The sequence below is a fragment of the Uloborus diversus genome, chromosome 1 (genome assembly GCF_026930045.1).
Source record: "Uloborus diversus isolate 005 chromosome 1, Udiv.v.3.1, whole genome shotgun sequence".
NCBI classification, from domain to species: domain Eukaryota; kingdom Metazoa; phylum Arthropoda; class Arachnida; order Araneae; family Uloboridae; genus Uloborus; species Uloborus diversus.
Genome location: NC_072731.1, coordinates 105,665,363 through 105,682,574, shown reverse-complemented (window position 1 = coordinate 105,682,574; position 17,212 = coordinate 105,665,363). Strand labels below are relative to the sequence as shown.

General features: G+C 32.7%; 1 protein-coding gene across 6 annotated transcripts in view; it reads right to left on the bottom strand.

The window, feature by feature from the left end:
- Window positions 1-17,212, bottom strand: part of LOC129231220 (myosin-7B-like) — a 121,458-nt gene that overhangs the window by 10,067 nt on the left and 94,179 nt on the right. For 3 of the 6 annotated variants that reach the window (XM_054865492.1, XM_054865484.1, XM_054865500.1), the window contains 3 exons: window positions 14,957-15,130; window positions 10,950-12,896; window positions 8,866-8,995 (listed from right to left, as the gene is read on the bottom strand). In XM_054865492.1, coding sequence (XP_054721467.1) covers window positions 8,866-8,995; window positions 10,950-12,896; window positions 14,957-15,130 — 2,251 coding nt within the window. The remainder of the gene's footprint in view (window positions 1-8,865; window positions 8,996-10,949; window positions 12,897-14,956; window positions 15,131-17,212) is intronic. The other 3 variants (XM_054865526.1, XM_054865509.1, XM_054865518.1) reach the window with 1 other exon arrangement.

Genomic DNA, 17,212 nt, shown 5'->3' with positions numbered 1-17,212 from the left:
TGCAGATATAGTGTGAAATAAAATTAGTTTGTCAGTAGTATTTCTCAAATAAAGTAAGTCCAAGTGCAAATTATAATATTAAAAAAAGAACAACACCGTGAACATAATCTGTTTTACCAGAAAAGGAAAATAAATGCACAGAATTGCATGCATAAAGTCAAAATAAACTTAAAGGTATAATGGAATACATATTGCAAAACATTTCCCACGTTATGCTGCACATTTTAGCAACTCGATAAGCTGAAAGTGAAAAAAAGTACTTTTAGTGAAGATACGATGTAGTATTTTCAGTCATATATAAAAACCTTCTCATTTTTACTACCTTCATGGGTCAAAAAGTTTTGTATTTTGAAAAGGCTATAACTGTTCTTAAAATAAAGCTTCAGACCATATTTTGCAATTTCCTTCAATTTGTAAATTTTTGTTTGCAATAGAGCCAAAAGTTTTTTGTAGAAATGAAAATGCACCACTTTTTCTTTAACATGTGTTTATAAAATATTGAGATGGGGCATTGATTTATTTTGTGTACAAGGAAATTAATATCAATAAAACATATTTAGCAGCAGTTAACTATTTTTATGTAAAAGTGTTTTATATTTCTTTATTTGTCGCTTTTCATAGCCTAAAACATTATTTTTGTTGTTGAAAAACTTAAGAAAAGGAACAGATTTCGTATGTAGACTGATTTATACGACGTACATACTGACTCAATTGCTTTACTTTTCGATATTGTTCTTCAGCTGTAAAAGCAGTGATTTCGGCTATGAAAAGAAACTATAGGGTGAAAAAACCCTGTTGCATAAAAATTGATAATTTCATTTTATGGTTTACTGCTGTTAATTTTACTGTACAAATCATTTATAAAACCGTATACTACTGCTGCTTTTATGGCACAATTCAGTTGATTCCGCAGCATAATACTGCTAACTTTACAGTTTGATACTGTTAATTTTGCATTGCAATTCCGTTACAAAACAGTATATAACTGTTAATTTTACATATTATCTCTGTTAAATTTACAGGTCAAGTCATTCCTAAAACAGTATATTACTGCTGATTTTACAGTTTGATACTGTAAGTTTTACAGGGCAGTTCTATTAAAAAGCAGTATATTACTGCTAATTTTACAGTTTATCGCTGTAAATTTCACAGTAAAAGTCTATTATAAAACAGTATATTACTGCAAATTTTACAGTTTAGAATTGTAATTTTTGCAGTTTTTCTTTGGAATGCGAGCTGCCAGTATTTTACTGTAAAAACAACAGCTTTTTTTTTGCAGTGTAATAACCGGCTGGTCCGATTAAGCTAACAGGACCTGTGCTGTTTGACCGAACAAGTTATATAAAAAACATTTAAATGCCCTTCTACTGTGAGCCCCGTATGAATGGTGAGCACACAAAGAATAAAAATTGCTGTTTAGGAAATTTTTCGATTAAAAATTAAATTAAAATAAAGCGAATAATCTCTTTACACACACACACTCGTTCAACAACGTGTTCATTCAGACTAGAGATGTGTCTTTCATGAACGAACGACTCAAAAAGAACGAATCTTTAAAATGAACGGATCTGTTCGTTCACTTAAAAAATGAACGACCGTTCTTTTGAACGGTGAGCAGTTTGGAACAGTTGTATTGTTGCACTTGTGATGAAATCGGATTAATATATATATATATATATTCATTTCGAACCTTTTTACTTTCTGCTTTATTCATCATTTTGCTTTAACCATTGCAGTTTGTTTGCAATTTTCCAATGTATCTATTATTTTTTATTTTTTTTGTAACTTGGGCTACTAACAAAATGTTTGAAGATTCCCCATCTGTCCCACGCAACTGCTAAAATCTTTTTCACGATTTCTGTCGCCAAAGTTTTTTCTAAAACGCCTTTTATCACTTATCCCCCTGGCGATTCTCTTGTTTTCTATAACATCCCTATCAACTACCATCTATATTGATTTGACTTTATTTTAAAAAAAAGTGTTGCCCTTTTTTTTTGTTCTCATCTACAATATGAAGTAATTTTGAAGCTCCCTTATTATTAGGTGAGTCTTTTTTAATTAAGTTATCTGGTACTCCGGCTGAACTACCGATAAATTAGTTGCTGTGTTGGGTTTTGGACTGTCCGAAACTGGTTTAGGACAGAACAGGTGGTTTTTACCATCCTAAACTGTCTAAAACTGTTCAAAAAGGGTTTTAAACTGTCCTAAAATGCTAAAGCTGAAGGTGTATAATATGATCAGTTCGTATTTACCGCAATATTCGTAATGCATAAATGTAAATATTAATAAGTTTTAATTAATGAGCATTTATTAATATTTTTCTCCGGAATGTTCATTTAAAAAATATTTTACTTTAAAAAATGCTGATAATTCTATTACATAAAAACTCCCTTATGCAACAGCTCGTAGAGTTTTCTCAAATATTCAGCAATGAATATGGTCGAATTTCGAACATATCCATTACTGAACTCATTTACAACTCATAGAATGTTATTAAATGTGTAATATTTAGGTGCAGAAAAAGCCTATTTTTTAAAATGGTTTCTGCATTTATACATGATGTTTTAACGAAAACTCTTTTTTAAATCAGAGATTAAAGATTTGGTGTTTAGCTCATGAAATGGGGGCACCATAGCCAATGGAAGAAAATCTTTACAAAGCAGTAAAAGGTTCTCAAAGGAGTTGTATTCCATTTTAGTTTAAAAATTTTCATTTATTGCATTTAAGTCGATTATTGCACTATATTTTGAACACTTTCATTTGCACACATGCATAAATGTCGAAAAATGTGGTTACTATTATGAGGGGGGAAAACCTTATGCGTACAAATAGAAATTTTTAATAAAGAATTCAACTTCCATTTAACTGGATTCGAATCAGCTGTATAAATAAGTTACATATACTATATTTATACTTGAATGCTCACCATTGAACAAATATTCAATATAAAACATAACTTTGACACATTTTGTTCTGTTTTTGATATTTTCTCACCTAACACAGTTCCTCTAAACATGTAGTTTTGGACACAAGGATTTTGGACAGGACGGTAAAAACCACGGTATTTACTGTGGTTTTTACCGTAGTGTCCAAAACCTTGTAAAGCCTGGTACCCTATATTTGTATACAGTGTGTTTCGGTTTAACCTGCAAGACTTTTTTTTCGCAACCGTTAGTCTTAGATGCATACTTCCAATTGCAAAAATGTTCAAAATCAGTTGCAGAGTTCAAAATCAAATAGCGAAAGTATGAAACGAAAATTAAAATGAGTAAAAAATCCAAAATTTAATATTTTATAAGGGCTTTAGGTCCCTTAACTTATATTGAGGGAAATAATATCCAATGAAAAATATTACTAACACAGAAAATGTGACATTTGTGCGACCAAAATTCAAGGAGATATTAGAGTTCAAAGTTTTAAGGGACCATACAGAAGATAAGATTTGAACTCATTGCCATTTCAGAAAAATGACAGGTTGTCGAAGTAAAAAAAAAGTTTTTATTTTTCATTGATATCTAAAAATAAATGCAAATGTTATGCCATGATACGCAACAACAAACTACAAAACCTCGAACAATTGAAAAAACCTCATTCCATGCACACATTTAGTAAATTTAAACCCATGTTAACCGCTATATTTTCCCTCCAAAAGGCGTTGTTGACGGCGAATGTAAAGAGGTGTAAGTCACAAAATGCTGCGTTTTATATCTCGCTGAATATTGGTCGTATTAATATCAAACGTTTTGTGTTGGAATTATTTTTCAATGGATATTAATAGAGTTCTGTAAAACACGATTTCTCATAACTTAAAATTTTATCTAGCGAGTAATTTACAAATTAAAATATTACATATAATATACAGAGACCAACAGAAATGGTAAAATCTAGGGAGTCAGCAGGGGTAGAAGTGGTCAGCTTCTAATATATAGGACATTTTCCACAAAAAATATAGGACAAATATAGGACATGTTTTTATGAATGATTTTGATGTGAAAAAATAAACAATACATACAGTAGGCGCCGCTTAATGTGATCCCTTTGGGACAAATGTAGTTTGATAACAATAACCGATTGTTAACAATATCCAAATATAATCCAGGACGCACAAAATGATTTTTTCCTTCAATTAAGAAGCATTGATTTTTACAGCTGCAAATTAAAATTACAATGACTCAACTAAACGCAGTTTTAAATTATAAATTATTAAATTAGCAGAATGGAATAGCTCTTTTTTCCATCGATTAAACCATTCGTCCGATGCTACTGAGTCGGTCTTTTTTGTCCATTTTAAAAGCAAGATCTTCAGCTTTTTGTCGCATTAACGGACCGTTTACTTGCGCATCCTTTTCCCTGACATTCGCACACCGCAGTTTTAAAGCAGATTCAACTTCACCATCTTTTCCGGCACTGTTTCGTTTTTTGTTTAAATTTTTAATCGACTTTACTTTGTTTTAAATCTCGTCACTCATCAGCTCTTCTGTAGCATTTCCGTGACTCATCACGGTGAAATTGTTAAAGTGTTTTAAAACGTAATTTTTTTCCTTGACAGCTAAATCATTGCACCTTTTCTAAATCTTGGAAATGTTTGGCTGTTTAGAGTGAAGGTTTCAGTGTAAGCAGGGAGAAAAATCTTCTGCTTTACTGGTAAAAGGGAAACTTGTTTTCCTGGAAGCTACGTGTCAGGATTTGCCTTTGTATTTCTGTTGATTGAGGAGAAAAAAAAGGGGAAAAAATTGAAATTTTATGGAAAGCTGATAACAATAAACCAAGGCACTGATTACAATATCCGATTTTTTTAACACATGGTAATATAGAAGTGTTTCGGGACTTCGTAATTTTGATAATATTAAGCGAATGATAACATTAACCATGATCACTGATCACATTAAGCGGCGCCAACTGTAGTTTATTTTTTCTAATTATTTTTGCACCAATTATTATCAATGATTTCAATGAATCATGCTGCATACAGTTTAAAAACCCAAATAAAAATGCTAGAGTTTCCTGTTCCTGAAAGAATAATGTAATAAGAAAATAAGTTTACTTAAATACAAAAAATTATAAAACAAATTTGAACAATCTGAAAGCTATTTACAGTTAATACAACTATTTACAATCATTGATTATTTATATTTTGGAAAAGTTTTTACCTAACACTTTTCTGCATTTCATCTTTTGCCAAGTACATCAAATCCCCATTCTTCAAAAATTTTTACATTAATCTCTTTTTTTTTGCATAATTACCTACATTTAAATACTTAAAATAGATTTTTTTTGTATTAATAATGACTGATCCTTCACCACATTTTGGTGCTAGTGAAGATTCATTAACAAAGTGCTTTATCAAAAGTTTGGAGAGCTCGTCATAAAATATGGATAACTGAAGCTTTCTCTTAAAACAATTTTTAAATTTTGTAAAAATACTCTACACTTACAACAAAATTTAAACAGCGGGTACCGGCAGACATAAAAAAAAAAAATTATACTTATGTATCTCATTTTTAAGCAGTCTTGGATTATCTTTTGTCAACTTGTGAGATAAAGTGCAAATCAAGTAACCTAAAGGCATTTCTATAGTCATTTTCTATAAATCTTTATAACAAACTATGGGAATATAGGAAATATAAGGCATTTCGCAAAAATATAGGAAATACAGGACACTTTTGATGCTTTTTTTTGAAAATATAGGAAATATAGGATATATAAGAATACTTCTACCCCTGGAGTCAGGGAAAAGTTTTGGCACCAGACAAATAATTTCCCAGAGTTTAGAGGAAAATTCAGTATAACGTGGCTTTCGTAAGATTCACGTTCATAAAAAAAATTAAGTCACAAAGGTATATTTTTAGGCTTCCGGGCGGCCGAAGTTTTATTGACCTCTGACAGTTCCTCATACAGACTGTATAAACTACCTATGCGTACAGGGGCGGAGAGGGGGGCCATGGGGACCATGGCCCCTCCCAAAGCCTTGTGATTGTAGGAATTTTTTTAAGAAAAAAGAGAAAAAAAAATATTATGAGAAGATAACAAAATTTAACACGTGTTATACTGAAAAAGAAGTATAGGCCTTAATTGGGAGATAAATTATGTCCCTACCCTCAAAACAAAACTTATTTCCAAAATTTTTCTCCATCTTTTACATCATTTCTTGATTCCAACTACAGACACTTGGACGATCTCTAAATGCTGCGGTTCTCAGAGTATACCTATTGTTTACAAGACCAAAGAGAGCCTAAATTTTCGTTTTTATGGCTTTAATTTCGAAACTAGGGTGAGAACCCCTTTTCCCATACCCTTTCACAAATGCCTTGATATGTAGTAAAAAAATTGCATTTTAAGTATATGGCAAAACTGTCAACAGAAACTAGCTTATCCAGCCCTTATCAGTTAACTTGCTTAAAAGCAACTTAAATGAAATTTTTTGGGACTTCAATTACAAACGATCTTTGATAGGAACCCCTCCCTCCCTAGTTTATATCGTGATAATAGCTTTAAAAGAAGGTTTTTGGAGGAGCTCACGAATTTTCCATCTCTTTCTAAAATATGTATAAAAATAGTTAAAAATGGAATTTTTAGAGCCTCAAATGCAAAATATTTCCAGAAATGAAGGATTCTAAGCACCTTCACTCTTCCTGAAATGTAAGCAAACATTACCTAAAGGTGCATTTTTATGATGGATAGATGAAGAGCTAGAAGAGCATCCCTCCTCTTTTAACTTCTCGATGTATAATGACAGAGTATTTTGGTTTCTCAGCTTTATTTTCAAAAAATATTTTGGGGCCAGCACCTAAAGCCGACCTTTCTCGGTACATCATCAAAAATAGACAAAATGCGTTTTTAGTTTCCTAATTTTCAAAAATTACACGGTAATTTAAATTTTGAAACATTTTCAAGGGAGATTCTGAAATCCACCCCCTCACTTAATGTCCCGATACCCCGAAATTAAGTTTTTAAAACTTCATTTTAATAAAATTTCTGGGGATTTCGGAGTTTGTTCAAAAATTTCGGATGGCTCCTCCCAAAACAATCGGCTGGATCCGCCACTGTATGCGTGATTTGTACGTGCATAAGTATTAGTTTTGTTGAATTTATTGCATGCAATTAATATTTAAAAAGAAATTGTTATCAAATGGACAATACGTGTCTCTACACAAATTAAAAGTTCGGGATTAACGGTCGGCATTCGCCAAAAGGCTACCATTTCATTGAAAACGATACTAAAAAACATAAATCATAGACAACACGATTCCAATTGTGAGACATTCAGCGCATCAGTCGACTTTATTTTGGCAACGTAATTCGGAGCAAACCGTTACGGTTATTTATTTTTTGAGCTGAATATATATTTTTTAAAAAATGGCTACCATTTTTTATGACTCTGGTAGCCAGTGCTCACTATTCAGAATTCTTAGTCTAAAACTTTATTACAAAAGATGAATAAGAAAGAATATAAAAATTATCATAGTTTATGAGGTATAATACAGGTTAATTAATTAACATTTACTAAAAAAAGTTATAAAGCGAATAATGATTTACTTACTTAACCATTTTTTTGATTGGAGACTGAAAATCAATCCAAGCAAGTTTTTAAAAACAAAAAGAAAATGTTTGTAATAGTTATGTTATTTACATACATTAACACATCTACAAATATACACTGATAGTTAAACTACACATTAAAGGAATCGGGAGACACATAAATTTCGACCACATTCAATTAGAGTGCTTTCTTTTCTCACACACCAAAAAGAAGAGTGAACTTTGTCTTTTTTTGCTGAAAAATAAACGGAGATCCAACTGACAATAAAGTATTAATAAAGTGATCAAGCATGCACATTAAAATATCTAATACTAAATATTTTGCATCAAGCAAATTTTTAGATGCACACGTGTATTTTTGAAGATGATAAATATTACTCAGAAGATACTTCTGAAATTCTTAGTGTTTTTTTTTTTTCTTTTCTTTCTTTTTTTTTCTTTTTTTGATATAAGGGAGACCGGGTACAACAGTTGATACATATTTTATACATTTTGATTTTCCTATTTTTTGACTATCTTCCTTGAAATATGTTTTTTTTTTTTTTTTCAAATACTGCAAGAGGAATTTCTTTCCTTTTTTCCAGTTTTTCCCACCATTTTTAAACATTTGTGGAAAAGAAAAAAAAAATGGGAAAGTTAAATTATTAAGTGGGTTCGCAGCGGAGTCAGAATTACTTCTTGGAGGGTTTTTCTAAATTAAAATGGACCTTATGTGTGTATCAACTACTGTATTAGGATTAGTAATAGTGTTAAAACCATGGTCTCAGGGGGATGTTTTTGCTCTCAAATCCCCCCCCCCCGACTCTAGCGCAATGTATCAACTCGACCCAAACATCGCTATTACGTTCACTCAAATATGGTAAAAAAAACACAGTTGGAAAAAAAAGCAACTTCTAAATTCTAAATCATTTAAGCTCTTTATACAACAGTTAAAAGCAGAAGCGTCTTTAGGGAAAGTCACTGTGGTCTCCCAAAAATTCGTCAAAAATTCCGAATTTTTGGGACATTTGGGAAGTCCCAATCCTTGCTGAATGATGATAATTTTGTCGAATCGTCAGACAAAGTTTGCCGAATAAGGAAATTATTGGGAGGTCACAGTGACCTCCCATCGGGACATCCCTGAGTCGGAGATGGTCCCTTCCTCTCTTGCATTGAATGTGGCGGAAATCTTATTTGGTTCTCTTTAATAAGAATATAAAATGAATAAAAGCCTGGTAAATTATAAGAAAAAAACTGTTAAATAACCACAAATGTGAGCTGCTGGTAAACAGAATGGCAACAAAGTTTTATTAGCTCAAAGAATTGTACTGATATTCGGTTACTTACCGTTATTTGTAGAGGAGGGATCAGCCGATTCTTTCTTTCCTTTCAATGATTTCCGAGTGAGGTAGCCACGAACTCCGGCTTGAATTTTAACAACGGCATCATTTACGTTGGCAGTACCGTCGTCTACGACCTAAATCGGTTAAAAACAAAACAGAGGCATCTTGCATTAAAATGTATAATTAAAAATGAATTAACTGAGAGATAAATCACACAAAGTATAATTGTGTGTTTTTTTTCCACTCCCAAAACTCGGTTTCCTGAATTTTCTATCTCTTTTCGATTCTTTTCATTTTTTAAGAATCATACAGTTAAAGCGAAAAAAAGTCTTTTTTTTTTTTTTTTAAACAATTTTCAAGCCATAAATTCTGAAAATGACAACATACACACATGCTTTCTCCACCCACTTATACTGAGATTAATGGCGGCAATGTTTATGGTGAAATAGTATAGATTCAGTGCAGAATGCAATTTTTCCCTAATAGGAACTATTTGTAATTTTCCTAGACCCCCAGACAATTTCAAAGTAACTTTTAAATCGGTTTTGTTGACATGGGAAAACGCAAAAAGGAATGAAAATTACTAAACAAAGAATTACAAGCATATCATATACTGACTAGGGGTGCGACATCGATGTCGATGTTTTGGAAACATCGATGTTTTTGATAAAACATCGATGTTTTTAGCATCCATTTTTTACTTTCGATGTTTTTGGACCATCGATGTTTTGGTTTCGATGTTTCTTCGATGTTGATGTTTTTGCATTTTAATTGAAAATTATCATAAAATTTGCTCCAATTTTCTCGCTATGTAATTAAGTTTACTTATGGACTTTCTTAAAAAAAAAATCATTTTTTGCACCCATTTTATAAGATCAGTTTTTCTGTGTAGAGGATGATTTTTGGGAAGATCACTACAAGATAGTAGAAGATTAACTAGAGAGTGAGGAAGAGGTAAAAGCTATTGGAAGAACCAGACGCTGGTATTCTGGTGCCAGCGTCTTGCAGTCTATTTCAAGGCTCCAGTTCTTAAACTAAATGAAAATTCTATACATTACTACGGTGAAAAGTATAACTTTAAAAATTCAGAACTGGTAAAAGTTGCTTTAAAGTATTTGATAGTGATGGCAACTTCTGTTTCATCGTAAAGAGATGTTTCTCTGACTGGTGGGATAGTCTGCGAAAAGAGAAATTCGCTTTTGGGGGACAAAGTAAACAAACTGCTTTTTCTGCAAACTGTCATCACCAACATTCGGGGTTATTTATCGACTTTCCCCAACCAGTCGTCCCTCTATTACTAACAATTTGTGTTTGATTATTAACTAACAGTACAACACATGTTTCTTGCTCTTAAAAATAATTGTCGGAATGAATTTTCTATTTTTAAAATAATTAGCACAACTTTTTCTCGTCATTCAACTGACGGTAAATGCTATGATACATTTTTCATTCAGTTTAAAAATCTTTCCTTATTACTATAACTAGTTTGTATTAATCGGTTCTTGTCTTATTATCAATTTTTGTCCTACTATATTACCAAGATGTTGCGAAATTATTCTTTTTAAATTATATTCATGATTTGAAGTTCAGTATTTTCAATATACTCGTCGGGTACGTATTCTTTTGTATTGCTTAAATTAGTGTAGTATATTCAAAAACGTATGTTATACATTGATAAAAAGATCGATGTTTGGAAACATCGATGTTTTTTGGTCGATGTATCAATACCATCGATGTTTTAATTTCTAACATCGATGTTTTGAAACATTGATGTTTTTTCATCGATGTCGAACCTCTAATACTGACACCCTGGCGAAATGCCTTTTTTCTTCTTTTTTTCCCGCTTTTCATTTTTTTTTTTTCGATGTCATAAAAACTCTTGAACCTGTGAAGTATTATGGTGTAAACTACAAATTCATACGACAATTTTTTGGTTTTCTATGAATTTTTTTAATGTGTCAAGGACTTTTCGGACACCCTGTATTTTAATATTTTATGCTAAGAACTTGAAACTATTATAACGTAGAAAGTTCATTGTTGAAGTTTTTATTAGAGTACTAAACAATTAACTGATTAGTTTCAAATTACCTTTGTCACTGTTTCCTCAGCCGTTGTTTGGAGATTCTGTACAGCTGTTTGTCCTTGTTGCATAACAGAGGACTGAACTTGCATAATAGTTTCCTTAGCTATGGTGGGAATTTGCTTCAGATCTGTAGCTATGTCTTGCGCCTTTGATTGTACCTGAGAAATGACTTCTTGAGCTTGCCGTGGGACTTCTTGAATGGTGGACATTAAATTCTGAACGCCACCGCTTGCATCCGCACCCGAGCTGTTCTGCAAGCCAGGGAGTCCAGCGAGAGCTCCCATAGCCATTTTGGGCATGAAATTCTCAAATGATTCTTTCGAGTTTGCTTGTATCTGGCTTTCTGTATCCTGAAATTTCGCACTAACGTTAGAAACGGCTTCATTAGCATCACCCTTCATTTGTGTGAGCCGTTCTTCTGCTTCTTTACTTTTTGACTTGAATTCTAAGTTAGCTGTGGCAACGAAATCTTCAGCTTTCGCCTGTGTTTTTTGTATTTGAGATTCAACTTCTTTCATAGAAGATGAAATTTGCTTTTCTGCTTCTTTTGAACGATTTTTTATTTCAGATTCCGCCGATGAAGTCATGTCGAGCACTTTGTTCTGCATACCAGCCACCTTCGATTCCACGTCTTTAGTAACCGATGTCAAAGTAGATTCTGCTTTATTTTGTGCTTCGCGAACATTCGACTCTACTTCCCCAACTTTACTTTGTAACTGATTTGCTGTTGAAGAAAGTGTACCTAATGCTTTAGACTGAACACCTTGAACAGTGGATTCTATTTCCCGGGATTTGGCTTGGATGGTGTTCTCTGCTTTGGACTGCAAATCTTTAGCAGCGGATTCAGCTTCACGAGCTTTAGATTCTAGCTGCTTCACAGCATTGGACGCTGTTTCTTCTGCTTTAGCCTGAAGTTTCTGAGTTGCCTGTTCAGCTTCTTTGGTTTTTTCTTCTAACTTTGTTGTTGCATCAAGTGCAGCTTTTTCAGCCATCGATTGAACGTTTCGAACTTCTTGCTCAGCTTGTTTCGCTTTATCTTCAACCTGCTTGCTTGCATTTAATACAGTTCTTTCTGCGCTTGATTGTAAATTCTGAACAGCACCTTGAGCTTCTCGAGCTTTTGCATCAAGCTGTTGACTAACTTGAGCTACAGTGTTTTCAACTTTTGACTGAAACTGTTGCACTTTAGCTTCTGCTTCTCGAGTTTTTGCTTCCAATTGGCTAGTTGCGCTCGACAAAGTATTTTCAGCTGTGGATTGCACTTCCAGTGCTTTAGACTGTAGCTGATCATTTAAATTGGCGACACTTTTCTCAGCGTTCGATTTCAAATTTTGTGCCGCCGATTCAGTTTCTTTTATTTTTGATGATACAGCGTCCTTTGTTTGTGTTTGAAGATCTTGTACTTTATTCTCTGCTTCTTTTGCTCTTGTCTGAATATAAGTATTCGCATCCGATACAGCCTTTTCAGCTTGAGATTGTGTTTGTTTTATTTTCGATTCTGCTTCTTGGGTTTTGCTCTGAAGTAGCGATTGTCCATATGAAATTGAATCAACAGCTTTCTTTTGAGCATTATCTAAACCAGATTTAAGTTCTTTTGTTTTCAATTGTATCTCCGTATTGGTTTTAGATACTAAATTTTCAGTTTTGGTCTGCAGATCAGTTACCGTATCTTGAGCCTTATTTTGTAATTGTAAACTTGCATCAGCAACTGTTTTCTCAGTTTCATCTTTAAGTTTAGACAACTCAGAGTCTGCTTTTTGGGCTTGAGTTTCTGCTTGAATTTTTAAATCGGAAATGTTTTTTTCTGCTTTGTTTTGTAAATCAGAAATATTTTTAGAAGCTTCTTCTGTCTTGCTTTGTACTTGAGCGTTAACATCAGAAATGGCTTTTTCAGCTTTTGATTGCAAATCCTTAGATGCTTTGTTAAAAGAAGATGTCAATGATCCTTTTTTCTACAACGGGGAAAAAAACAATAGTAATAAAAGTGATCCATGAGAAAATTACACTATACACATTTTAAAAATCACCAAAAAACATAACACATTCTTTTGTGCTGAGACACAGAATATTTTTTCTACCAAAAATTAAAATAAGGTAAATAATAAATCTTTTCAAGTAAAAATTTTAACAGGAAAAAAAACAATAAAAATAAGAAATAAGTTCTCCAAAATAAAAATTTTGTATGGTACATGTTGCACATTGTCTGAAAAAAAATGAATGCACGTTGCAATCACTAAAAAAAAAACAAAAAAAAACCCTACTTTAAAATTTTTTTTTTCCAAAATATTCAACAGAGTATTGTATCCTAAATTTGGAAGGGAAATTATTGTATTTTTTAAATTATTGTGAAATAAATTTCAAATTTAAGGGTAAAATAGCAATTTGATTTACAGTCCAACATTATGAAAAAAAATGACAAAATCATGCTATTAATGCATTTAACACAAAAAATAAAGGGAAATTTTTAATCTTTACAGAATTTACCATAGAAGGAAATTTGCATCGAAAAACCGACACACTCATTAAGCAGTCATTGATTTCCATAGCACTAGAATAACATTTAACCTTCACCTGCTTCATGGCGAAATTCCAAAAAATAACTCATGAGGTACAATTTTCACTCCCAAATTTTGTTTTATTCTAATAGCGTGACGATTCTGAAAGTACTGCTCCAATTTTATAGTGTGTCGCAGTTTTTATTAATTACAGTTTCGATACTAAAAATGCAAGACATCCAAGGATTGAGAGACAAGAAAAGAAGTTTGGGAGCAGGAACTTTTGATGAAAAGGGGGGGGGGGGAGGAATCATTGGAAGTGTTTACATTTATTTTTACGGCAGGGCTACCTAAGAGCTGGCAGATTCCTTCTCGGCAGTAAGTTCTACTTTTGCTAGAACCAAAATGTGCAAACAAGTAGTAAAAATTACGCTTACGCTAGAGTACGATAAGAGTTTTATTAATGCAGTAGGTTATATTCCTTGGAAACAATTCGGAAGCAAATTCGATGAATTATATGCTTCAAATTTCTGGATTTATGCAACTTCTCTAATGGATGGTGAATTATTGATCCCTCCCCCCTTAAAACTGTTAATTTCTAATTTCTTCTCTTTCTTTTTCTTTCATCCATTTCAGTATTTGGTTTGGTAATCCCCCAGTTTTTAGTAGCCTCTCATTATATATATAGCTTTCTTCAGTAGAAACTCCAACAATTGCGGTCTTGATCTATTGCATTTTAGAAACAGTCAATAAGAAAAAGTATACTTTTAGCTATACTTCAGAAAAAAAGAAAGTAAAAATGTGTTTTCAAGCGTCATAATCCTACATGAAGCAACTGTAAGGACATAAGCTACAATAGAAACATTTTTGTTGTATTATCAACATCTAAAATCTACAGAGGAAGGCTTATCTTTTTTTTTCTTTTCAATTTTTTGAAAATGAAATCATAACAAGAAAATAATAATTGATTTAACCTAGCTTAGTGTATTGTTTTTCTTTATGTCGTTTTTTTTTTCGTTTAGTCCTTCGGAAGTCACGCAAAATGAGTGACGTGAAAAAACGTGTGTGAAAACTTTGCACAAACCAACTTCTCTCAACAAATATTTAAAATGCTTTTTAGTTCAAAATATTTCATTTACTGTTCATTCTAAACACCAAGCATTAGAAAGAATGATAGAATTTGATGAAGTAAAATGTTAAAGATATTATTTCATTTCTTGATGTGTGAGTATTTTGCTCACGGCGCGAGTTCTGAAGGGTTAAATTTTATCTACTTTTGCCACATGCTGCATGCATTTAATTTATGTCTGCTAACACATTAGTGTTAAGTTTTCTACATGTCTTCAAGTGCGTCAAAAAAAAAAAAAAATAAATAAATAAATAAAAAATAATTTATGTCAATTGCTTTGAAGTATGACACACATCTGAAACTCAAAACAACGCAGCGAGCTTTGGATGGCCAATTAAGTAAACCGCCGGGAATATTAGTAGGGAGTCACACCACATGCAAAACTTGCCTCAATCGAATCTTGCTCGTGAGACACAGTTTGTAAAGGGTCATTAAAAAGCCCAGAAGATTCTTCTTTTTTTACTTCTTTAATGATTGGATGATACACTTCAGACGATGTTTGACTGATAGTCGATGCAGGTCTCCCGATGGAAGATGCACTTGAAAATGTGTTGAAAGACTCCTGATTGAAGGATCGCAAGTGATTTAATAAACGTTATAACTACACTGAGATTCATTGTTTTCAGTTTAGTGAATAATCAACAGAAAATACTTAGATGGTACTTAGCACTACACATTCTTTGATGAAAAATCTCAAATTGATTTTAATGATAAAATAATCTGAATTAAAAAAAAAAAAAAAAAAAAAAAAAAAAAAACAGAAATATAAGTATTGAAGAGGTAATATACACACGATACTTATATTTTGAGGGGAAAAAAACCAACACATTTTTTGATACATCATGCCAAATCCAAATGAACAGCATTTCGAATCGAGAAAAAAAAAGTTCTTTACATTTGCTTTGTGAATATTTTAATGACATTCTGTATTTAAAAGATTGACACTCATTTTTGAGATTCTGTTTTTTAAGAAAAACAAAAACAGAACATTCAAGTGTAATTAATACGTTTTCAAAAAACCCCAATACTTTTTTTCTCTCGTTTTCCATTTTTTAAGATGTTTATTTTCATTAAAATTTACATTTTGCGAAAACATGCTTGACAAAATTTTTTGAAATGTATTTCCAGTTTTTAAAGAATGAAACACGCTAAAATCCTCTAGAAAGGCATCAAAAACATCTATGATTGTAAGGGTTACCAAAAACGCAACTTCACCTCTAGTTACGAAAGTTACTTTATCTAAAGACTATAATTCAAAACGTTTTCAGAAAATAACTTCGTACATAGTTGTGCCATGAACTAAAAGGATATTGTTAATGTCATTATCTTTGTTATTTAACGTTCGAATATAATTTTGTCAGGTTTGTCCACCAGGGGGACCGTCGTGACACAGGCTGAGCCATTAAAATTATTCGTAGTGTTCTTCTCATTTTTCGGGGTTGATCTCGCTCTCTGCGGTACTTGAGAACCATTGCTCTTTGGGGAATGAACACCCTTGATATAACGAAACATCTACACTGTAAAAACGATTCAGAAACGTTCCTGGAAAATAATGGGCAGCTGATGTGCGCGATTTCTGCCAGTAACATATCTTGCAAAACGCAGGAATGTATCCCGGTAAAAGTCAGTAACCTTCCTGAAATCATCCTTAAATCTTTCTAAATGATATTGAAATATCTCCGATTTAAAGCCAGTCATGTTTCTGGAACCTTTAGAAAGATTTAAGTAGGTTTTAAGTAGTAACTTAACGCCTGCCTGATTTGCCAAGAAAGTTCAAAAAGCATTCTTGCAACTAGGGCCAACGCTAAGACAAAATTGCAAATACCAAGCATCTCGCACTACTTGCAATTCTTGCAAAGCTGCGGAATCCAGAGACTTCTTCGCTCTCAGTAGGAGCATAGTCAGTCTGGATGGGTCGTAATCACCCTTAAGCCAATACACTTAATACTGGTAGCTAAAAAAAATTTCCCGAGAATGAGAAGTCTGCATTCGTTTCAACTTGGAGCAATTCAGGAAGTTTTTTGACAAAGATGCTTAATTTTCCCAGGCAATGGGTGAAAACCTGTGAAATCATGAAATGTTCCATGGAAATTACTAGTAACGTTTCGGAATTCTGTACAGTGTAACTAAGAAGAGTAACAAAAATTAGCCACAATTCATTTGCAGACATAAAAAGCAATATCAAATAAAATAAGGACCGGTCTCAATCAATGGCATGCGATCGTGTTTTCTCACATCTGCTTGTTGTTGCAAGCAGTTGTCTGACTACGCTTCGTCATGGGATACGTCGTTCTTGAAAGGTTCATTCTGGAATTGAAAGAAAAAATATGGGACTACTGCAGCCTACCGCACTAAAAATGTGCCGCTCGTGCCAGGAAAAATTATCACAGTCGTGAGAATAAATTACAGTCGAGAGAAGAAGGAACATATATATGGAGAGAGTAACATTAATGATGTGCCTTCGTAATGCGTGCAAGCTTCATTTTGCACTTCACTAGCAGAAAGGTTTCTAAATATGCTTCAAAACCGTTGCGACTGTTATTGTGCAGTGCAATGTTTATTACATTTTGGCCAACGGAAAATTAAGTATAGCTCTGAAGTTATTATGTTTACCTTCAAAATAACTAAATGAATAAATTAATTA